The following is a 24,597-nucleotide window of genomic DNA, read 5'->3' on the forward strand; positions in this document are numbered from 1 at the left end:
ATCTTTTTTACTGATCTCAAATTGTCTGCATGCTAATTACAATTTGCTCCAATTTGTTAGTTATTCAAAATTATTTGCCAGATAACATCTACAGCTAATTCTTTCTCAGTAGACAATGCATGAGTAGTTTTTTGCGAGCACATGGAATTCAAGTTGTGAGTATTCACACTTTGATTTTGTGCCTGCAGATAATTGATAGCACAATTAAATGTGGGAGCATTTTATAGCAGTTGTGTGTCAAACTGTAATTCTCAATTTCACCTTGTGCTTTCCCACTATCTGGTTGATGTATCCATGTGTTGTTTCTCAGATATGCTTACATTGTAAGCTCTTTGGGATAGGGCCCACCATTCACTATGTGTGTATAGTACCCAGCACAATGAAGCCCTGGTCCAGGATTTGGGCCTCTAGGCTCTACTGCAATACAAAATAAACAACAGCCAAGTATACATTTGTCTAAGAGTTATAAAAATGTTCCTACGCTTATTCCCAGTGATGTTTTTAGTGCAAAACCAGCGATCATATCTGGAAATGGGGCCTTTAAAAACCTCCCTAAATTGTCTATTACACAGAATCTTGCACCTTCCTCCAAAGCATCTCCTGCTGGTCACTGTCAGAGACAGGATTTGTGACTAGCTGGGATCTGGTTTGATAATTCCTATGCTTCCCTGTTACCAGACTGGTGTTTGTATAAGCTTAGTCATTTGTATCATAAAAACCCAATACGAAAGCCCTATTTCTTCATCATCTCATTGGATTAAGCTGAGGCATTTAACTCAAATGACACTGGTCGCAAAAGAGCCTCCCCCGCCCTCTGCTCTCCAGGGATTGCTGTGGCAGTAATGTGGTCACCTTTTCAGTGCTGTCTCTGTGTAGATTATGCAAAGCTTTTAAATGTAGAACTTTCCACACTCTCCAGCTGAATACAAGCAGACCTGAAAGTTCCCATTTGGGAAAGACTGCAGGCACAATACCGTTGTTTCCCCACTTGATTATTCAGCACTGCTAATTATAACCATGCTTAACTTCTTATAATTTCAAGCACCATTGGAGTAATAGAAAATAACACAGCCTGTCAAAAAAGTAGCTACATCTATTTGCCTCATAAAAAAAAGACACTCTCCAGTATAAAATGTAGGGTAAATACCTGGAATTTCATCCTCATTTCATCCTTGTATAAGGAATTTTAAAGGTCCTTTCTACTCTATGCTTAAACATGGTAGCACCAAAATTGGCATCAAATATCAGGGCCACATCTCTCTCTCACACTCACGCTCACACCCTGGGGGAGCTAATATAGTTACATTTTCCATTGCAGACAAGCCCTTAACCATGTTTTAATAGCCTTGGACTTATTTTACGTGTACATATTGTACTGAAGAACCCAGTACTGGTGAGTCGCAGAGGAAGGCCAGTAGATTAGACAAACCATTGATCTGTTCCTTTGTGGTAATTTTTAAGCTCCTAAATATGAAAACGCTGAATTAAAAGCATAAGATTTGAAGAACTCGTTCTGGTTCACAAATGATACTAATCACCCCTCAACACCTAATTATGTAGTTGTGCATCCATTTATAATATCTATTAGATTAGATTCTTTGCTACAGATTCTGCAACAGGAATTCAGATAAAAGGATATTTACTACACTGTAAAATATTCATTTCAGGGAAGCCCAGTACTTATGACATATCTAAAAACATACACTCATCCGGCACAAGAGAGAATGGCTAACAATGGTTCATCCTGAAAAGTGCAGTGACCAGAATTATTGCTGGTTATTATGATGCTTTGTTAGCATGGTTATTGGTCTATTGAAAGAGGTCAGATAGTCTGATTGCGGTCATCAGAGCATTAAGAAAACACCAGACTCGAGGCCCCATCTTCAGTGGCTCGAAGCAACCTTACAGCTAACTTAATTTGCTACTTTGTAATTCCAGCTCCATGGAGGAATCCCAAAATGGTGTAGCTGGGATGGTTGGGTGTGGCTGGAGGGCTGTCGCAGCATAAGACTGTTTGGAAAAACACTTCTTATGCTGCACAGCATTTTAGATGGTAAGCTCTTCAGGGTTCATGTTTTCCTATTTGCATGCATGTTGCCTAGCCCTCTGGGTATTCCCATCCTACTACTCTCAGCTCCTGTCACCATAGTATTTAAGAATTGGCTAGGACACTGCATGTCCCGATACCTTTTTCTAAAATGCCAGTTGAGTCTTAAACATTCACCTGGACAGTCCAGCACAGGAAGACAGAAGGAACTCAGATTTAATGTCTCAGATGCAAGCTTGCCAGTGCATTAAGATACTACACTCTCTAGCCTCAAGGTTTCAGAGTAGCAGCCGTGTTAGTCTGTATTCGCAAAAAGAAAAGGAGTACTTGTGGCACCTTAGAGACTAACAAATTTATTAGAGCATAAGCTTTCATGAGCTACAGCTAGTGAGCTGTAGCTCACGAAATCTTATGCTCTAATAAATTTGTTAGTCTCTAAGGTGCCACAAGTACTCCTTTTCTTTTAGCCTCAAGGTGGAACCGTGCTGACAGGCCAATGGAAATGAGGGCTGAAGAACCAAAGCAAAGTCCTTTACCATAGCAATCTGATCAGTGAGTTTGGCTGAAGAGGCATCTGGAATTTTACCACATGAGGACAGGTTTCAGAGTAGCAGCCATGTTAGTCTGTATTCGCAAAAAAAAAAAAAAAAAAAAAAAGGAGTACTTGTGGCACCTTAGAGACTAACAAATTTATTTGAGCATAAGCTTTCATGAGCTACAGCTCACTTCATCGGATGCACATGAGGACAGACTTTCCGTTACACAGTGCTCTGACAGAGCTGATAATGGACAAGATAATATGATGTGGCTCTTGCATTAGCAAACGCATCATCTTGGATCCTGGAACTGCATGGACAACTTCTGGTCTTTGACATCCCTCTAAGAAACATTTTGGAACGAAACTGATGCTGATGTTTGACACAGTGACTGACAGCAGGAAAGAGGAAGAATGGGAGGGGAGATTTATGCTAAGAGAAGTCACAGGTGTGTTTGGCAACCTACTGAATCAAATCTCCTGGATGCATGTAGACTTCCTAGAAGGAAGGAAAAGTTGTGAGTTCCTGTGAGATTAACAGAATCACAAATATTCCTAGGAACTTGCCAGTGGAGGAATATCATATGGAAATAATCTTTTTCGGAGGTACAAAAAGAATTGCAGAGCTTGTGACAAAAGGAACTGTTGCACAACTATTGTGCATGGTGCTTTGTAAGTGTGTATGTAGGGACACAAAGCAGCGCTCCAGATCGGAACACTCCAAACTTTGGTGTTGAAATACAAGCCCTCAGCTGAACCAAAAAAATCCATTGACCTTTTATTTCTCTACTAATGCTGAACTTTGGGGTGTTCAAAATTCCAGGTCCAAACTCTGAATCTTGAACTTATCTCTTGCACACGCGCGCGCGCGTGTGTGTGTGTAAGGCTTTCTACGTACCTGAAGTGTTCTGATGACACAATGGTAACATAGGAGTGAATTCAATATACGTTGTGATTTAACCAGATTACAACAACCTCCCCCACAGCCCGTGCTCCCAGCTGAAACCAGGTGAATAATCCAATGGGAAATAATATTTATTGTGAATATTGGCAAAACATATTATCAACTAATTACTTGATGAATATTTTCATTATTCAGCCATTATTCATTATTCATTATTCAGCCATTATTCTGGAGTCTGCATGGCTGTAGAACGGCTCAGATAGCAAGCTGTGATGAACATTCAGGAGGGTATTTGCTGTTTTTCACTGAATAATTATTTGCAAATAACTAATAGGTTGGAAGCTCCATGGGGCAGGGACCATCTTCTAATTTATATCTGTACAAGGCATAGCTCATGGGCCCTGATCTTTGACTGAGCACTCTGGGCACTGTTGCTATACAGATAAAATCACCACATCAGTGCTGTTATTTGTTATTCAGCTGGCTTTACTCTCAGTTTAGCCCTGGCTTTTCAGTTCTCCATCTATTAAACATAAAACACAAGGTAAACTCGGGAGAGGAAACAGCCGTGACTGAGTCTGGCTCTCCCTTCTCAGGTGACTTTGATTCATCGATTCACACTGAATGAACGGGGTACGCTATCTCTGCTATTGCTGGGGCTGCTGCCCCCTGCCCAGCATTGCTCACTGGGGCACTGCCCACTGCAAGCTCAGCTCAGAAAGCTCTATGTGATGCCCGTGCTAGCTGCCAAGTTAAGAAAGGCAGGTAAAACACGGAGCATCACCAACACTTCCCCTTCTTCCCCCCCCCACCCCTTCTCCCCCCACCACTAATGGAGCTGGAATAGTGTGGCAGAGCTCCGACCTTGTCTCAGTAGGTCCCATGCTTCCGGGTTGATTACGCTAGCCTCAGAGGCTCACTGTAACCCTCTACATAGCCCTTCTCCCTCTAGAGGCAAGGGTCACAGCCTACTGAGCCATTTTCATCATAAGCCAGCAAGGAGGTTGGTGAGAGAACTCCCACAGTCTCTGTTGTCCCTATGGGCTTATTCCAATATAGTTTAGCCTCCTGTCCTAACAGGGGCCTGTCTTCCCCTCCCAGGAGGTATTTCTGTAGTGGCAAGTTGGGGAGAACCCAGGTCTGCCCTCTACTCCGGGTTCCGGCCCAGGGACCCTAATGGCAGCAGCTGTTGGCAGCTGACCTTTCACTGCCAGAGTTGCTACATTTCACTGGGCCACTTCCGCACAGCTCTCCTGCTTCTCTCTCTCAACACCTTTGTCACCCTTACCTTAGGGCTCCCTTTCCAGTGACTTGAGGGTGTCTTCATTACCCAGCCCTTCAGCCACACTTCCGCTCTCCCTGGCCTGACTGGAGTGAGCCCTTTTATAGTATCAGAGGGACCTTAATTAGAGTCAGGTGTTCATATTAGCTTAACAGCCTCACCTGACTCTTTTCAGGTTAATTGGAATCAGGTGTTCTCATTAGCCTAATGATTTCAACTGACTCTTAGCAGGCTAATTGGAGTCATGTGTCCACCATAGCCTGGAGCAGCCCCTGCTCTGGTCGGTCAGGGAACAGAAAACTGTTTATCCAGTGGCCAGTATATCTGCCGTCTACTGCTCTGCTGTAAGTCGGAGACCTCCTGGACTACAAGTGGGGAGACTGGCTGGATCCCTTGATGCTCGCTCAGCGCATGGGGCTCTCCAGACCTCGTACTCCCCTGCGCGTACTTCAGGAGGTAAGGGCCGCTTTGCTGCCCGCTGCTCGGGTTTACCTAGACCGGGTCCTAAGGGAGGGCGTGCTCCGCCCACCCTCCACGCCAGGTCCTCTGGACCTTTTCATCGGGCCCCTGCCCCGTGGACCCGACCGACCCTCCGCCCCTTCACCGTGAGCCACCTACACAAGCTGCAGCCGGTCTGTTTCGAGACTGCGCCAAGAAAACATCTATACACGCTCATGCTCCACACCCTTCACGTCCTCACCCTCGTGCCCCACCCCGACACAAAGTTGTGGGACCTCCTGCCACCTCTACAGGGTGAGGAGCCTCGGTGGGCCGGCCTATATTCCACCTTGGTCCCAAGGCCTGCCGGGGATATCTGTTAGCGGCTCCTTCACGGGGCCGTGAGCATGGGCGTGTACTTGGCGCGGTTCACCACAATCCCGGACACCTGCCCCTTTTGCGGCGTGAGGGAAACCCTGGCGCACGTCTACCTGGAGTGCGCCGGGCTGCAGCCCCTATTCCGGCTCCTCACGAATATTTTGCTAAGATTTTGGTTGCACTTTTCCCCTCACCTCCTTATCTTTGCACTCCCTATCCGTGGCCCCACCAAGACACGGGACCTCCTGGTCAACCTTCTCCTGGCCCTGTCTAAAGTGGCCATCTATAAAACCAGCGTGAGGAGGTTGGCCGATGGAGTCTCCTGTGACTGTGGGGCCTATTTCCGATCCTCTATCCGTTCACGCCTCGGGGCAGAGTTCCTCTGAGCAGCGTCCACTGACTCCCTTGACACCTTTGAGCAGCAGTGGGCGCTGTCCGGGGTTCTTTGCTCAGTGTCCCCATCCGGTTCCCTTTGTTTGACCCTTTGACCGCACTCCTGTCCCTGTTCTTCATTAGTTGTCCCCCGTAATTATTTGGTTTTCCAGGTCCTGTGGACCCCCCCTTAGGCTGGGGGGGGATCCTTTAGCAGTGGGCGCCCACTTCCTGGATCCCAATAAGACAACTCTGCGGTACCCAACTGGCCTGGGTCTATTACAGTAGTTACAGTTATGTCAAAGGCAACCCTCCTAGTGGGGACGCAGCTTGTACCAGCCAAAGAGTTCTTTGCTGGTATAATTTCTACCAGTTCCCTAAACAAAATAAGTTATACCAGCAAAGGACCTTTTGCAACTATAACTGTGTCTACACTAGGGCTTTTGCTGGCATAGCTATGTCAGCAAGGGGGTAGTTTTTCTCCACCCCACACCTGACATAGCGAAGGCAGCAAAAGTATAGACCAGGTCTAAGAAAAAAATTAAACCGCTAAACCTTATGGTTGGGAAGATAGCCTTCAAAATGTTAAACCAATGTGAAGCAGGCAGGGATGCCTGCTGGACTCTGCAGTCAGAATGGTTTTGAGAGCAGACTGGATTTCCCCAGTTTATCACAATGGGATGCTAACTCTGCAGCCTAATGAGGATACTTTAAATGTCAATGATGTTAACTGTTTCCTCCTGACCATTTTAGCAGAAACATTCTGACTAATAGAAAAGGAGTACTTGTGACACCTTAGAGACTAACAAATTTATTTGAGCGTAAGCTTTCGAGAGCTACAGCTCACCTACTACAGGAGAGGCCCAACAAAGAAAATAACAGAACGCCACTAGCCATCACCTTCAGCCCCCAAATAAAACCTCTCCAACGCATCATCAAGGATCTATAACCTATCCTGAAGGACGACCCATCACTCTCACAGATCTTGGGAGACAGGCCAGTCCTTGCTTACAGACAGCCCCCCAACCTGAAGCAAATACTCACCAGCAAATACTCACACACCACACAACAGAGCCACTAATCCAGGAACCTATCCTTGCAACAAAGCCTGTTGCCAACTCTGTCCACATATCTATTCAGGGGACACCATCATAGGGCCTAATCACATCAGCCACACTATCAGAGGTTCGTTCACCTGCGCATCTACCAATGTGATATATGCCATCATGTGCCACAAATGCCCCTCTGCCATGTACATTGGTCAAACTGGACAGTCTCTACGTAAAAGAATAAATGGACACAAATCAGACATCAAGAATGATAACATTCAAAAACCAGTCGGAGAACACTTCAATCTCTCTGGTCACTCGATTACAGACCTGAGAGTGGCTATTCTTCAATAAAAAAACTTCAAAAACAGACTCCAACGAGAGACTGCTGAAATGGAATTAATTTGCAAACTGGATACAATTAACTTAGGCTTGAATAGAGACTGGGAGTGGATGGGTCATTAAACAAAGTAAAACTATTTCCCCATGTTATTCCCCCCACCACCACCACTGTTCCTCAGACGTTCTTATCAACTGCTGGAAATGGCCCACCTTGATTATCACCACAAAAGGTTTTCTTCCTCCCCCCCGCCCCCACCTGCTGGTAATAGCTCATCTTAAGTGATCACTCTCCTTACAGTGTGTATGATAAAACCCATTGTTTCATGTTCTCTGTGTGTGTATATAAATCTCCCCACTGTATTTTCCACTGAATGCATCCAATGAAGTGAGCTGTAGCTCACGAAATCTTATGCTCAAATAAATCTGGTAGTCTCTAAGGTGCCACAAGTACTCCTTTTCTTTTTGCGAATACAGACTAACACGGTTGCTACTCTGAATTCTGGCTAATGAGTCTTTTTGCATTGTTGTTGGATGCAGGAGCTGATACTGGGACAAGGGACAGTAGGACAATCCAGTTGTATACAGGTTTGCTAAGCTGGGGATTAAGGAATTCAGCCCCTCACCCCCAAGTTTAAACTCACCTCTGCGTTTACCCTAGGGGAGGGAGAGAAGAGATGCATCCTCTCTCCAGAGCCAACAATTTTAACTATCTCCTAGTTGGCAAAGACAATTCCCACACCCTCCTGGGATCCAGAAGTTCCAGCAGTCTGCTATGCAGCTATCAAAACATGACAACTTCTGTAAGGCAGTCATGTGTTTCAATGCAAAAATCTGCAGCACACTGAAGATCTGCCATGAATTGAATTGGATAACAAAATAAATGATGATCTAGTAAACCTGGCAGCAGGGACAAACAAGGGAGAGGGCTTGGGGACAGTTGTGTTGTGCATAATTCTAAGGCATCATTTAATTTGCCTACAGCCCAGGACAGGAGGCTATGCCAATGGGTGTAATATCAGGAGTTAGCCTGGTGCATTTGCCTGGTATTTATACATTGACCAATTACTGACACACCAGTCCCTGTCCAATATATTGATAGTTAGATTAACAATAGTTAGATTGTAATTCCCCCCCCCCCCCGACACTCAAACTCTAATAATGCAATCAAGTGTGTTCAAAGGAAATATAACCAGCTAGAGCAGCACACAGAGTGTATCAGGGATTGGATTGTTTGAATGATCTGGTTTGGAAATTAAATCTGACTACGAAGAGGTACTTTAGCTTTGCTGATTAGCTATTCTACTTAAATCAAAAGCCAGGGCTCTGGTCTCACTTTCTAGTGTTACATTTGCATATTTTTTCATTCCCCACGTCTCCTTTCCAGGGACGGGCTGCACCCTTTCTCAGCAACATGTATATAAAAAGTAAGCTGCTGCAACCAGAATCTGCAGGGCTCATGTGACTGAGCACTCGCTTCAGGTACCGGCCAGAGAGTCTCCTTTGTTTCAGAGGACACACTCAGTGAATGGCACAGGTCTTATTAAAGCCATAGGCAACACTCGGAGCAGTAAATAGCTATCCATACCCGGTACACACTCTTATTTAATGCCAGTTGTTAGAAGTGGAACTATTCTATATTAAGTGTCCGGAACCCTATAGATTGCACTAGCATTATTCCTGTGACTTGCCATTGCTATTAAATATTGTAGCCTGTGTCTGACAATGATGGACACTAGCTATTTAGCTATTTATCTGTTTGTCTAGGCATTTAAACTTCATTCATCACCTTGCTGTCGGATTACCGGGATACTCCTGAGTGTTAAGAACCTCAGCACGTTCGGTTCATGGTGATTTCACAGTCGCCGGATCATCAGCCTGAGATGTGAGCAAAGCGATTCTCCTTTTGAGGATAACCTTTTCCCAAAGCCATGCTGGTCTGCAAGCAGAGAGAGAAGGTATAAGGAGCCCTACCTGCACCCAAGGTAATTTGCATGGCAGAGTCTCAGTAGAGCCACAGCTCATATACCTGTGTGGCCTACAGGTAAGGGTCATGTCTAGTCCATTACTTACCCTCAAACTGGCTAATGCATATGCTGCACTCTACATCAGCTACTATTCAGGGCACAGTTGGCACCTACTCAAAGAGCAGCACAATGCACTTGACCAAACATGCCTTATCCCCCTAGAGGAATTCTAGGTTTCCTTTCTGCAGAGACTGCAACTAGCCGAATCTTCACTCCCCATTTCTTCACCAGCCAAGGCAGCAGATTTTAAGGCTATGTAGGTAGAATAGATAGATGGATAGTTCATGAAGCACTTTGGGATTCTTTGGGATTAAAGTTGCTAGATAAATGTTAGCTATTACAAAGAGGAAAATCACTGAATTCCCAAGAGAAGGGACTGCAACAGTATAATTACTCAGCTCCATTGAATAGGGGAAGGCAGATCCCAGAAAGAAAAAAAATTGCTTAGAACAAGATCCTGAATTAGTCTAATAAGGAATGAGGGTCTTTGGAGAACTCAGAGATAAATGGATTAAGGATGATCTTACGCGTAAAGTGGGACTCAGGAGATCTGGGTTCTCTTCCCAACATTGTTGGAGACTTCTGCAGCCTCAGGCCAGTCACATCCCATCTCTGTAGTTCAGTTTCATTGACAGTTCCATCTGTCTCTCTGTTCTCAGGTTTTTTATCAGACCCATCTAGTTTCTAAGCAGAGGTCATAATTCTTGCCTACTTTACAGGGTTCTTGTCAGGCCATTTTCATTAGTGTTTATAAAGTGCTTTCAAACCTTCAGATGGAAGTCATAGAGAAGTGCAATAGATTATTATTCACATTGCTTGGTGCATAATACTATAGTTAGACAACACGGTGGTGAGGATGGTATAAATGGTAGGTAGATCAAAGATCTAATTGCGCGCTCTCTCTATCGATCTATACCAGAGGTTATGAATGCCTAATATTGAAGAGAAAGCATGTTGGGGTTTTTTGCTTCTAATGGGCCATGAGTCTGTCTGCCAAGTGCTGAGCACCTTCATCTTCCACTGTAGTCAGTAGCAGATGAGAGAGTTCATCATTTCCCAGGAGTTGCTCACCTCCGGGTTCAGCTTGTATTGGAGACATTACTCAAGAACTGTTTTTCCTTATGTAAAGATTGCCTTGCAGTGCTGCCAATGTTGCTGGGTACCTGGCGGGGCTCGAGCCATGTCAGAACCAATCACTCTTGTTAGCGTTGCCCTGGGGCAGTCTGATGGATGCACCTGGGTTTTAGTGATCGTTTTTAACTGTTCTTTGATTGTTTTACAGAATTTGATACTCAGTCTAAATATAAAAGCAAAGCTCACTTTGCCATCAAAGGCAATGCCGGGAAGGCAGAATCATGTGCCATAGCCTCTGAAAAGTCCATACATGAATGCAGGTGATGTGACTTTACAATTATAGGAATGAAGATGTCATCCCTCATACAAACCCATGCATGTAATAGCATGTTGCTGTAGGCCAAACACTGAGTCCTTATTCAGCCCCAATCAAATTCGTTTGGAGGTTTGCCTGAGTTAAGGCTTCAAGATTTGCCCCTGTATGTTTAAAGTGGGAGCTCAGCACTGTAAAACAATCCTTTCACATCTCTAGGAGCTTCTGCTTTTAGAAGCAGACTCCATCTTGTGGTCCTGTTCTCCCCTCCCACAGACAAATCCATGGGCGGGCTGAGGGGGGAGGAGGAAGTTCTCTGGGGTTCTCTTCATGGAGTTTCCTCTGAGTTCTCCTGTGTGAGGAGGAGAGGATTTGCCCACCAGAACTGGTAGCTCCCCCACAAGATCTGCCAGAGGGAAAAAGGCCTCTGTGCACAGGCCTGGGGAGCTTCCTCCATAGTGTGGGGGCCCCTGAATCACCCTCTAGCTCCCTAGCCAGGCTCTCCGCAACTGGTGATGCCCACTCCTTCCCCAAGATGGGAAGTTCAGTAGATGAATCAGTTCCCCTCATGTTTTTATCCTGGGGGAGGAAGAATTGCACTCACGCCACTTTAAAATCATCCACTCTTTCTTCAGTCAAATGATGCTTGCCTTACTCCCACAATGGGACCTAACAACTTCAGTGGGACTGAGATTGAATAGACTGTAAACTCTTGGGGCAGGTACTGTCTTTTTGTTATGGATTTGTACAAGGCCTCGCACAAGGGGGTCCTGAGCACCAATCAAGGCCTCTAAATGCAATTATAGCAAAGATCAATAATAGCAGTGCAATTTGGACCATTATCTTATCATAGGAGGCTGTAGTTGCAAGATCTGTCAAATATTCTTTTACATCCCGCCCTTCCAGTGTTACAGTATAATTACTGTTAGTGTGAGTGTATTCATTCAGCTTGCTCATTTTGATTTCCCACTCTCTTTTTCATGTTCCCTTTTCCTCTGCACACACCAGCCATGTAACCACATGAGCAAAATACTCCAGACAGGGGACTAATAAATCTATCTTAGATACTCCAGAGATAGGCCTGGCATGAGAACCTAGATGCATAAATGATTCTTCTAGGTGAAGACAAATCCTGCCTCAATTAACTTCAAATCATAATACCGCTATGAACCTGATCAAAAAGATCTAAAAATCTGCCCTAAATAGGAACTTACTGTAAATCCTATTTATTATTAATTTCATTCATTATATAGAGGTAATCTGCATTATTTTGAAAACTAAGAAGTGTTAGATGGCCAGTATTTCTTACTATTGTTAATAATAGTAAGTAATATATTAGTAAGTAAGTAAGTAAATAATTGTAAGTAACTATTACTATTGTTAATAATAATGATTATTGTTTTAGTTTATTCAGTATGGTTACATTTTAAAAATATACATAAATGAGCCCAGATTTTTATTTGTGACATTAAAATATTAAGGAAATACATGTTTTATCTTATATTGTTGATTTGTGTTCTTGGCATTCCTATTTTAATAATACTACCTACTCTATGGATTATGAAACCATTCATGTTATTAAAAATCATTATGCCTTTTGGGGTGTTCTTTGTAGGATGAGTACCGTCCAAATAGAATATCTAGGGAGGAAATTTGTTTATACCTTCCATTGTAGCAGTGCGGTGATATGAAGCTATATTTTATAGGGGGGACACTGCAGTTATAGTATATCACATCCTCTGCCACCACCTTTCCCCTCCCCCCCCCGCTATAAGGTTGGAATACAAAAGACAAGAAGCAGAATAAGTAAATGCAACACTAAATATTCTTCCAGTATTTCTCCATTACAATACATGGCAGTCTGTCATTGTAGCCAACCAATATCATTTGCAGGTTCCCTCACACTAAGGGTGGCAGACTGCGGCATGTCAAATTTGACAGCATTCTTTCTTGTCCAAGCACAAAAATATTAGACTTTAAATAAAATCAGTCTCAAAGAGGGTGGGGAGGGAATATGCATATTTCTGAGCTCTAGACTGAAGCTTTTACTATCTATGTAATAAAATAAATCTGCATCTGTATGTACATGCTTTTTGAGCAAATGTGTTGCAAGTACAGATAATTGTGGCTGGTGTAGCACTGATTTTTTTTTGGACTGGCTTATACAAGGCATAATAAACCCACCCACTCACACACACACACATATATGCAATCACACACATAAACACATGCATAGGCACAGCTACATATGCTTTCAGGTTTAATATACACTGTATGTTCAGAAATCAGTTTTTGTCAGCCAGATGACAATCCATAATAATTTCTTTCGTTACCAATGTACATTTTTGAATAGCTTCCTACTAAACCATTTGGGGTTTGGTTTGGGTCTTTGAATTGCCTTTGAATTGCTCTCTGGGAAAAATGGTCTGAAGGGCATTGCACTTGGTCAAATTACAGACTAGATAGGGCACAGTATAGTCACTGCCCATCAGCCAACACAAATATTTTCAGCAGAATCAGCAGTAAAAATGTATCTTCTCCCTTTGTTATGTCTTTATCTTCCCTCCGATGCCTAGACAGGCATAGCAAGCTGTGCCCAATCTACATCCCCTAGATGCAGGTGTGAAAGATTTGACCTTGAGGGAGGTGTGTCCTAGTGTCTCTGAAATCTTATGAATGAAATTCCAGAGGTTTGTATGTGTGTGTGCCTCTCTCGCTGTGTATGTGTATCTCCTCGTGTATGCGTGTGTATATGGAACAAGGGAGGGAGACTAGTTATTATTCTGATCACAGCTTCCCTGATTCACAGACTTGGAGCTGATCATGAATATAAGTGAAGACTTTGACGTCAGAGTTGAGATATATCAGCAGACCCAATGGGGCAAGAATATTAAGTGCAAGTCAATGCCAGCAATCTGCCAACGTTATTAGCAATGTTAACCAAGGAATGAAGCTTAATCCCAAGGACTGGAAGGACTAGCACGAAAAAAAAGGGGAAAGCTGATCAGCAAGGATCAAACAAAGGTAAAACAACAGAAATACATGTCTGCCTATGTTGTTTCATGTGTTTGACTTCTCTTCTGCGGGCTAAGGAAGGGGAAGGGTGTTTGCGTTGTATTGAGTTTGGAAAGCAAGCCGGTTAGAAGGTGGCCCTTTCAATATTTTAATCCTAGCGCTCTGATAAATTGCATTATGGACAGCACTCTCAGCAGCGGCGGCAAAAACCTTGACGAAGAGATTCCGGACTAAACCATTTGTGTGACCTTTGCAACTTTAGTTTTCATAACAGTGAAATGTGAGACGATATATACAAGGCGTTGGAGGAGGTGTGATGGAGGGGGAGGTGAAAGGGTTCCTACTTAGTGCAAGGGGTTTACTATGAAAGAAAACCATGTTTAATGCAGCTGAGATTCTGCAGTTGTTTGCAGCCAGCAGTCCCTGAGTGCACCGGTATTAAAAACGAGCAAAGTTAATGCAGAATATTTCTAGTCAATAGCCTTCACTGGGATCCGATTTAACCAGGAGGTTTGCTTAAGTATGAGGCTTGCCTGACCAGAAATACTATATTTTTATTTATTACTAGCAAAGACAGAAAGACACATTTACAACAAGGGACGAGATGATGTAACCATTACTCTGTTTAACCCCAAAATTGCTTGTGCCCAAGTGTTAGTGTTGGAATCGGTCTGATCATGCTATGAATCTGCAGCTCTGTACGTGTGCCTGATGCAACCGTCTCCCTTTTAATGGGAACGCATGCAACGAGCAGTGTGACGGGTGAATTATGGACACTCAGCCTTGCTCACCTTCAGCTGTTTAGACGGAACCCGAGATCAGACGAATCCCCCATCTGTTCATTCGGGGGAAAGGAAGGGGAAATAGCCAAGATGGGGAGGAAAGTTTAATTTTATTCAAAGATCGAGCCTGGTGTATTAAAAAAATAAATAAAAGGAACGGGTTTGGGGTGTTTCCTGCGGCTGCGTTCGCGCTCGGCTCCCAGAGGAGGATGTGGGGGGGTGACACCGGGGAATGGCCCAGGCAGGGTATTGGTCTTTTAATCCTGTCTGTGTCCGATCAGTCTCCAGTGCAAGCGGCACTGGGGATACTGGGGCCTGGGGGCCAGGCTGGGACAGCGGGTCTTGTCGTGCCTCTTGCGGGCGGCCCCGGGCTCAGGGGTGGATAGTCCAGGCTCTTTCGATGCTGCTTTCACCCTTGTCTCCTCTCTCTGTGTGTCCCTTGTGCCTCCTCTCTAGCGATGCTCCACAACCCCGCAGCAGCTGCGGCCGCCATGGAGGAGCAGCTGCGGCAGCAGCAGCTCCTGGTCCTGCTCAATGCCTCCTCTAGGCCCTTCCCCAGCAGCAGCAACAGCAGCAGCAGCAGCATCTGGCCGCCCAACTCCTCTGCCTCGGAGCCGGTCACGGCGGCGGCGGCGGCGGCGGCAGGCGGGGGAGGCGGAGCGGTCAGCCCCTGGGACATCGCCCTGTGCGCCACGGGCACGGCGGTGGCCTGCGAGAACGCGCTGGTGCTGGCCGTGCTCTTCTACACGCCCAGCCTGCGGGCCCCCATGTTCCTGCTCATCGGCAGCCTGGCGCTGGCCGACCTGCTGGCCGGCCTGGGGCTGGTGGTCAATTTCACCGTGCAGTACCTGCTGCAGCCGCCCAGCGCGGCCGTGGCGCTGAGCGCGGCCGGGCTGCTGCTGACCGCCTTCTCCGCCTCGGTCTGCAGCCTGCTGGCCATCACCGTCGACCGCTACCTGTCGCTGTACAACGCGCTCACCTACCACACCGAGCGCACGCTGACCTTCACCTGCGCCATGCTGCTGCTCATGTGGCTGCTGTGCCTGGGCGTGGGGCTGCTGCCCCTGCTGGGCTGGAACTGCCTGCGGGACCAGGCCACCTGCAGCGTGCTGCGGCCGGTGACCAAGGACAACGCGGCGGTGCTGGCGGCCACGTTCCTGCTCCTCTTCGCCCTCATGCTGCAGCTCTACCTGCAGATCTGCAAGATCGCCTTCCGGCACGCGCAGCAGATCGCCGTGCAGCACCAGTTCATCGCCACGGCGCAGGTCACCTCCACCCGCAAGGGGCTCTCCACCCTCTCCTTCATCCTGGGCACCTTCGCCCTCTGCTGGATGCCGTTCGCCATCTACTCGCTGGTGGCGGATTCCAGCTACCCCGCCGTCTACACCTACTCCCTGGCGCTGCCCGCCACTTGCAACTCCCTCATCAACCCGGTCATTTATGCCTTCAGAAACCCGGACATCCAGAAGTCCCTGTGGCTGGCCTGCTGCGGGTGCATCCCGTCCACCTTCTCCTCCAGACCCAGGACATCCAGTGATGTATAAGGGTGGTTGGCCGCCCGGATTGTCAGATGGTTTCAGGCTCTCCTCCTCCGCGTCGTTATGATGTATTACCACCAGCAGGAGGAATCGCAGAGCGACGCGCCTCCTTCCCCGGGGAAAGATGTCAACAAGAGAACAAAAAATAAGAGTGGTCTCCTTTAAAAAATGCTTATTTTCCTACATATTTTATTTATTTTTGATTTAAAAACAAAACAAAAGACCAAAAAAAAAAAAAGATCAGCGCCTGATGCTTTTTCTCATCCCGGTGTAATGGAAAGGGGGAGCAGCACGTTTGCCAAACCCATGGCCCGAAAATGTTCAAGGGCCCAGGGCAACTCTTCACTTATTTCAAGCCTCCGAGCGAGGGGCAGGCCGTTGGGAAGGTCCCCGGTGAGGAACGGGGAGAGACCTCGGGCCAACTCTCCCTTGGCCCCACACCAGGAGTAACCCCACTGAAGTCACTGGGGGTCGCCCCAAGTCAAAATCCTGTCAAGTGCGGGGGAAAGTCAGGCCTTGGGACGTGGGAAGAGAATAAGATAGTGCCCTGCTGTTTAGAGCCCAGCGCAGATCTGATGCTGAGGGCTCAGGGTAAGATCTAGAAAAACGTGTACAATATTTGCTTGCTGTTAGTTTGGGTTTGTTTGGAATGGTTAAAAATGACCATATCCAGGGGGCTTCACTGCCTGAAAGGTGGGGTAGGGGGTTTTGGTGGTGGTGGTGATTTTTTTTAACTATAATCAGGTTTTGCTTTGCTATGCAATAATAAAAGGGACATTGTGAGATGCGGTAACCTGCCAATATTTTTCATGCCAGACCGGTTCAGCACCACGAGGTCTGGACAGCTCCGTGAGAAGTGGTAGGAGGACAAGTGGTTTGTCTTACGATTTTATGTTTATTTTTGTAAAAAAGCACATGGAAGTCAAAGCTTTACACTGGCCTCTTTAAGCGGCGGGAAAGGAAGTGCGATCCTGAGTCAGGAACAAATGAGGTCCATTCCCCTTCACTTGCTGTCCTAAACAATTGTATAGTGTTGCTATGTGCTGTTCAGCTGCTGCATTGCACCTCAGAGGAGGCTGTATTTCAGTGGTGGGTGAAGTGATGCCTGTATATTTATATCTCCTTTATTTGTGAAGCACTTTGAGAACCTGCAGGATGAAAGGCACTTTAAGGTATGATTATTATTTATTATTACAATGTGAGAGTAAAGAGAACTCCTTGCTGAAAAATATGCTCGTGGTGCATCATCAAAGCTAAAGATGGGAGGAAAGCACCTTTTAGGTTATCTAGTTAATCCCCCTGCCAGGGAGATGAAAGCAGTGGAAGAAAGTCAGAGATGAGGTTTTCTTGACATCGGAACCTAGGTTAATCTTTCACTTATTTCAATGCGGGTATAACACACTGTCTTTAGCGGTATTGTTAATATAGTATGCTGATCTCGCATACTGGGTGGGGGGTGGGGGGATATGATCCAAAGACTGATATTCTGAACGAGGTTGGTTCTTCTAAAGGGAAGCCTACATCATCACATGTCTTGTTCCCGAAACTACTAGATTAACTTGCTTCCATAGAGAAGCTACACTAGCCTCACGCTCCTCTACTCTATCATGTGCTTTGTGGTGTTAGTGATAAAATGAAGTGTCCTTCATCTTGTGCTGTATTTTGGCCAAGAAGTGGAATAGTGCATTCCTTTAAAAACAGAATAACCTTCAGAGATAGATGGGGACTCTGTTCTTTAGGTGAAATGTCCAGGGTTGCCTCTTGGGTGGGGGGTTTGTCTTACCACCTATTCTCTCAATGCAAGGAAATTGCTTTGGTCGATGCTCCAAATGTGTTGCTCTCCCTTAGAAAGGAATCTGTGCTACAAACATCAGAAATATCCCTCTTTCAAACAATAGCCTATCCCTGCAGCATCAGTTGCAAACCTGGCTTAGGTTTGTATTATATTAAAAAAACAACAACAAAAGAGAGAACATCGCATGTAAATATTATAGTTCCATGAAGGACAAAGTGTCCAAATTTATGTCTGAATACAGGTGAAACAATCGTTTATCTATAGAACTGTGCAATGAAGGTCTCTTTCTAGCTCAGCAAAGCTCACTGCACATGACAAAACTGTGAATCTCAAATGTGTGCTTTGGGCCTGGACTTTTTTTCTAGTTCCTATAGGTGTCCCAGCTTTTCAGGTTTTTTATGAGGAGCAACGTACAACATGCACAAATTCTAGTCAATATTTTTACAATTTTATTTAATGTTTTTGCTGTTCATTTATTTATTATTCTGTTTCCATGGTTGCAGACAACTTCCTGCAGTTCCTAAATGTGAAGACTCAATGCAGAGTTAATTAAAAACATTTCAAAATAATGTTTTTATATGATTTGATCTACAGGGCAGGTATTTGTGTTTCTCTGGGCAGCTCATTTTGTATTTTTAAATCAAATGTAGCATTTAAACATTCACTTTAGGCACACAGTTAAAATGAACATCTTACATTTTCTTGGATTTCCAGTTGATTTCCTTTTATCAAGGGTTTTGATTTCAGAATTTTCCTCATAAGGAGTTTAATGGTGTGAATGAAATTTAATGGTGTGAATGAAATTTACTCGCTTTCCAGGGATCTGTAGATTAAATATGACATAGGTGCATAGCAATCAAAGCAAAATAATGTGCCCTCAATGTCAGACACTCAGAGGAGGAGTGTTACATTGGGATGTAATTAGCTAAAATGAGGAAGTTACTGATTGTAAACCACCATGTAAATGTCAGAGATTATATGAGCATGTCCTCTAAAATACTGTTACCTGGCCAAATCTATTTCAGGTGTAACTCCATTGAAATCACTTGGCTAAATTCAGGTGCTCACATTAAATAGTATCTTACCCTGCTCCAGTGGTGCTAATTATGGAATAGGTGAATGGAATTCACTGTGGAATTCCTTGAAAATAAGGGTATCAGGATCTGGCCCAATGAAACTACACCAGAGGTAAATTTGGACCCAGGTGTTTTGGATAAACATTTTAATCCAGTTCTTTCCTTGTGGTTGTCTCAGAGAAGCAACAAGGGATTAAGTGCTAAGTATGTTTCATGAAGAATTTCTAAAACTCTTCATTTGAAAATTCACAGAAAAATTGAAGTTTTCAAATTGATATTTTTTTCAATTTTTGAGTTAAAAAGATCAGGTTGGGGGGGTTGTTTTGTTTTTCCTTTTCGCTCCCTTTTTCCTTTCTCCCTCCCTGACCCCATCTTTATCAGTGGAAAAATGAAAAAATGAGGGAAGGACTGCAAAAAGGAGGATAGAAAGGAAAAAAAAATCCTGAAGCCCCCCTTCCAAGTTTGTTTTTCATTGAGTTGTGGAAATATCAGAACATTTCTTCAAAAATTTGCAGTATGAAAATAGTCCATTTTTGTTGGAAAAAGTTTTAAACTAAATATTTTGACCAGCTCTACACTGCAGCACTCTTTGTCAATATTTATTAAGGAGAGCTAGGTTAATTATTGGAAATATTTACCAAGTTAGTAAAATTGTTTGCACGATGATAACACAGTGATGTTCTATTGTCTTTCAAAGCTGAGTCCATGGAATGCATTGCTACAAAACACTGGGCGTGATTCTGTTCATTCTCACACTGGTGTAAATCAGGGAAAAGTCCACTGAAGTCAGTAGAGTTACACCAGTGTAAAATGTCTGGTGGAAGAGGAATATCAGATAGATAGGGCCTGATTTATCAGTGGATGCTTTGTAGCACTTAATGATGCCAAGCAGCTGTAAACACAGTTTAACTCATCTGCTGAGCCAAATTTACAGCTGCTTTGCATTATGGGAGTTGCACAAAGCAACTGGAGTGCCCTGGGGAATCTGGGCCATTGCTTATTGGCAAGGATCCTCCTGTTGGATTTAGTCCGATAAAGAAACCAAAACTGACACAAGCTGTTTGAAGTGCTGAGGTATTGAGAAGCGAGCTCTGCTTTAATTATTGTCATATTAATAAAAGATACAAGTAGATAACAGTATAAAGGGCAGATTCTCAGTTGGTGCAATCTGGCATAAATCCTTTGACTTCAGAAGAGCTAAACTGATTCATGACATATGAAGATCTGGCTTACTTTGGAGGGACTGCTCAGTACGCAGTCAAGGTTATTTATCCACTAACATATAGTAACAGTGATCTTCAGCACTTTGCATATCAGAGAGAACATAATGCAGAGCTATATCTATTAAGATCAAATGATTAATATCAGGAAAGTTTTGATTTCTCCATAGGACCAAATCCTTGCTTCCCCTTTCCCACCTTATTCAGTAGCACATGTATTTTATTTGACTGTTGTTTAGGTTGCCACCTTGTTCAGAGTGAACTAATTCAGTTTTAGACAGATGAACCATGCCTCATTGAAACAATTGGTGAAAATGACCTCTCATCATTCCCTCCTGGGATGGGGTGACTTACCTACCAAAGATCGCTGATGAGCAGGAGCCCCCATGTCCATCTCTGTGGCAGAGCCGGCTGCCTTTTGGAATAGGAAAAAGAACAATGCCAGCAAACCTAAGTGTAGGTAGGAAATCATGGGCAACATACACAATTAGGGACATGCCCCCCCGCTATAGTCAGGTTCTATGCCCTGGCCCTATATCCTCCACCCCCTTGCTGCTGCATATAGCTCCCCTCTGCATTGATGAAAACTTTCAGTGTGGGGAGTCAACACTGCTCAGATCAGCAGTAACCTGTGTAGCATTTTACCTTGGAGTTTTGCTCCATGTGTATGCGTAGCTTGCCACATCGAGCAGCCGCTTCCCCAGCCTCATGGTTGCACATGTGGAGCTATTGCTCCTCCCGTCACTTATCATCATCACTATGGCAAATCCCAAAGGAACATAGTCTCCTTGCAGATCAAGTGCCATCTGGATTGATCCTCCCTTTGTCGCCCCAGCCAGTTCCAGCCAGCTTCCTCTCCTTTCACCACTGTAAGTGGCAGAGAGGATCTGGCCCCAGTGTCTTTAGCTGAGACCCACTTGATCCTCCGTCATTGCTCCCTCTTGGAAAAGCAAGGTTCTCACATGCAAGCAAAAGGCTTTTGACTGACTATGAAGAGCCAGATCCTGATCTTAGTTACACCAATAAAATTCCCGGTGACTTCAGTGGAGTTAGTCCAGATTTACACCAGTGCAAGCGAGTGAAGAATTTGGCCTTAAGCAATTGCACAAAATATTTAACACACCAAAACCCACCCCAGTGTTCTTTCAGAGTGACCAGAGAAACATGAACCTGCTTTTTAGTTTTTTCACTTCCGGGTGTCTTGTTTGCCCTTTTCTTTCCTACCACATGTTTGATAGCCAGCAGCATAGTTGTAAGAAGCACTTATTAAGTTACTCTTTGTTGATTTTTTTGAGAGGTAGGTAGATAGGTAGGTTGTGGCGGGAGGGGTGGAAGTGGAAGTGAAGGAGTGGGGAAGGGGAAACATTCCTTAGATACACACAATATTTGAAAAGCTTGGGAGCACAGATAAATGGGACACTGTCACAAGCCAAATGAATTCCTGGGGCATCTGCATTGAACTTAATGGATCTGGTCCCATATATTTAAAAATATGCCTTTATCAGAGTTACTAACCATACCTTAGATTGTTGACATTTACAATTTATTTTTTTAATATTTTTTGTTTATTTCCCTGCTCTGTTTGGTCAGTGGAACTGTAGTTGTCACTTTCACTTTCTGTCTAACCAATTTCACTTCACTAGCAGGAATGTTACAACCTTTGGCGTCTCAATCAAAACAGTGACAATTTTTACATCCCAAACAAATAGTTTTCATTGAATTTAGAATAAAAATAATGAAAACATTACTGTTCACAGGTTTCAGAGTAGCAGCCGTGTTAGTCTGTATTCGCAAAAAGAAAAGGAGTACTTGTGGCACCTTAGAGACTAACAAATTTATTTGAGCATAAGCTTTCGTGAGTTACAGCTCCTTTTCTTATTACTGTTCACATTGTTAGAAAGTTTCTCTTTTTTTTTTTAAACAAAAACTTAATTTTTGGGTCTAAATCTACTTGACAGTAAGCCTTTGATCTTCATAATTACTTAAATTGTATCAATGTATAGTAATTAATGACATACAAAATACATCTTTAACTGTCAGGAATAATTGTATACTGTGTACGATATTTGCCTCTAATTCTTCTCGTTAAAGCCAATCTTTTTCTCTTGGTGGGGTGGCAGCGTTGGGATCTTCTTACAATTTCATTTGAATCATCATGATAAAGGCTTAATTGCCTCTTACAAAATAGCTAATGTAGTTGCCTTGGTTTTTGTTCCTGTGACCCTAGAGAAGAGAGGCAATTCCTGTTCAAAACTTTATGAAATGCTGTACAGTGAATGATGCAGAGAGATGGAACAGTCTATAACTAGAGAAGGCAATCCAGAACCATTGTTCTAACACCTTTTTATCCCAGACGTCTGGGGATATGGATAAAATGGGCTCTGATCCAAACTGACCGTGGGTTTTGCAAAATCAAATCCTGCTAACAACATTTTCCAAAACCAACCATCTCTGGCTGCAACTGCTATAGTCTAGAACTGGAAAAACAATATGAAAAGTGTTGTTGTAATCCACTGAGAATTGCTAAAGTGAAGCTACATGCTAAGTATCAGGCAGGAGATTGGCTTTTTCACCAACTGGGTAACTTAAGAAGAATAACGGGTGCCTTAATAAATTCTGCTCCATATCAAGTACAATTGTTTTTTAGACAAAGGTTTCCCCCTTCACAATCTGTGTATCCTACAGTGGTCAGGAGGCTAAATGTCTGACAGCACGTTTTCATATCAATAGACTCTGAAGTCACAAACACAGTGTTATGATTTCATTGCAGGATCAAGGGGATAAGATATCTGGGTTGTCTAAGAAAAAGTTCTTATCCCAATGCACAGTTTCACTAATGAACAAATCTGCAAGCGAATGCAGACACTTATGGGCAAAGGAGACGTTAGATTTAAAGTTTATGCAGCACAGCACCTGGTTTCACCTCTCCACTGCAACAGGTTTACACTGGTGTAAACCAGCTAATGTCAGTGGAGCTGCTCCTGATTTATACCAACATGAGATCAGAATCAGGCTCACAGCGGAATAAATTGCACTGTGTATAGAGATCAACTGTAACGTGGAGAGACAGGTTTCTGACTGTAAGGCTTTAGCAACAGCTCTATGCTGAGGGTTGCTGCAGTGTCAGATGAGATTTGTTTATGAACCAGAAGGTGCATCTAGCCTTTAAAGATAAATTGATGAGCTCAGCCAGATTTAAGAAATACAGGCCAAATTCTGCTCTGCTACACCAGTGAAAATCTGGAGTCTCTCCTGAAGAGAATGGATTTAAGCCACTATGTAACTGAAAGCAGAATCTGGCCTGTGGTATTTAATATATTTTGGACAGTTTGTACCCTTAAGGCCAAATTTTCCTTTGGAAGCACATGCACAACCCCAGCTAAAAGTCAATGATCCAAATTCAAATTCTGCTCTCAAATCTGCACCGGCAGCTGCCACTGACGTCAATGGGAAAGGCACAGATTTAGGGAAGAATGTAGCTCTAAACATATGACTGAGTCACATTGTTTTTTAAGACGGGGCATCGCTCCAGATCCTGGGGTTTGGCCTCATCCTGCAAGGTGCTGAGTTGCCCTCAGATTCCATTGGCTTCAGGAGGGGGTTAAGGGCATTCAGCATCTTGTAAGGGGGTTCTTGGCATGTCACATCAGTGGGCCCTTTGGGCTTGAACCTGCACCCTTTGGAGTCAGGGGGAGTGGTGTGAGTGCATGTAGGTTCAGGCTCTGTGGATGAAATTCATCCCTGGACAGAGGGCAAGCAGGGGACTTATACACAGCTAAGGGGGCCTACTGAAGCCCTCAGAAGGACTAATACCCCAATTTTCAGCCCATTCCTAACTATGTGTTAAAAGTTAAGCGTGTGCTTGAAGTGCTTTGCTGAATAGGAATGTGGACTTAAGTATGTACCTAAATGCTTTGCTGGGACCTGGCTGGTGCATAGCTCTTGTGCTGGCTCTCTGTTTAATGCTGGCGAAAGAAGTGAACAAAAGGGTAGCCTTTTGAAGGAACATAGTCATTTGACCGATCTAGGACCCCAATAATGCAAGCCTTTTGCGTGCAGAGAAGTCAAGGGAAATATATACAGAGGGTCTTGTGGGATCGGACCCACGTACATTGTCTCAGAACTATTTTACTTATTATTCTGGGAAGTAGGAAAAAATCAGAACAATCAGGACAGCAAATTATTTTTATGTAACTGTTTTCGTTATCCTTTTAATCTGAATGGGTAAATTGATTGCAAAGGAAAGTGTATCACTCCCATTCAGTTATGATTAAATAAAGCCCCTGCAATGCACTTTATGAACAAGTGACAATAAATCAATGCTGTTATTGCACTGTATCTCTAGTGTGTATATTATACATGCCTCTGTTAAGAGTAATTTATTTTTATTACTGTAAATAAAAATGTTAAAGT

At 44.1% G+C, this 24,597-nt stretch overlaps 1 protein-coding gene across 1 annotated transcript; it reads left to right on the forward strand.

Annotated features, from left to right (window-relative positions):
- The first annotated feature begins 13,438 nt into the window (after positions 1 to 13,438).
- Positions 13,439 to 23,114, forward strand: LOC119861849 (G-protein coupled receptor 12-like). The gene has a single exon (XM_038417534.2). It carries the CDS (start codon positions 15,014 to 15,016, stop codon positions 16,097 to 16,099), a length of 1,086 nt encoding a protein of 361 aa, XP_038273462.1. The 5' UTR covers positions 13,439 to 15,013; the 3' UTR covers positions 16,100 to 23,114.
- Positions 23,115 to 24,597: the final 1,483 nt, after the last annotated feature.

This window comes from Dermochelys coriacea, chromosome 9, assembly GCF_009764565.3.
Source record: "Dermochelys coriacea isolate rDerCor1 chromosome 9, rDerCor1.pri.v4, whole genome shotgun sequence".
NCBI classification, from domain to species: Eukaryota; Metazoa; Chordata; order Testudines; family Dermochelyidae; genus Dermochelys; species Dermochelys coriacea.

Bases quoted from the DNA above. Each gene is read 5' to 3' on its own strand.
- LOC119861849 (XM_038417534.2), top strand. From the start codon at position 15,014: ATGCTCCACAACCCCGCAGCAGCTGCGGCCGCCATGGAGGAGCAGCTG.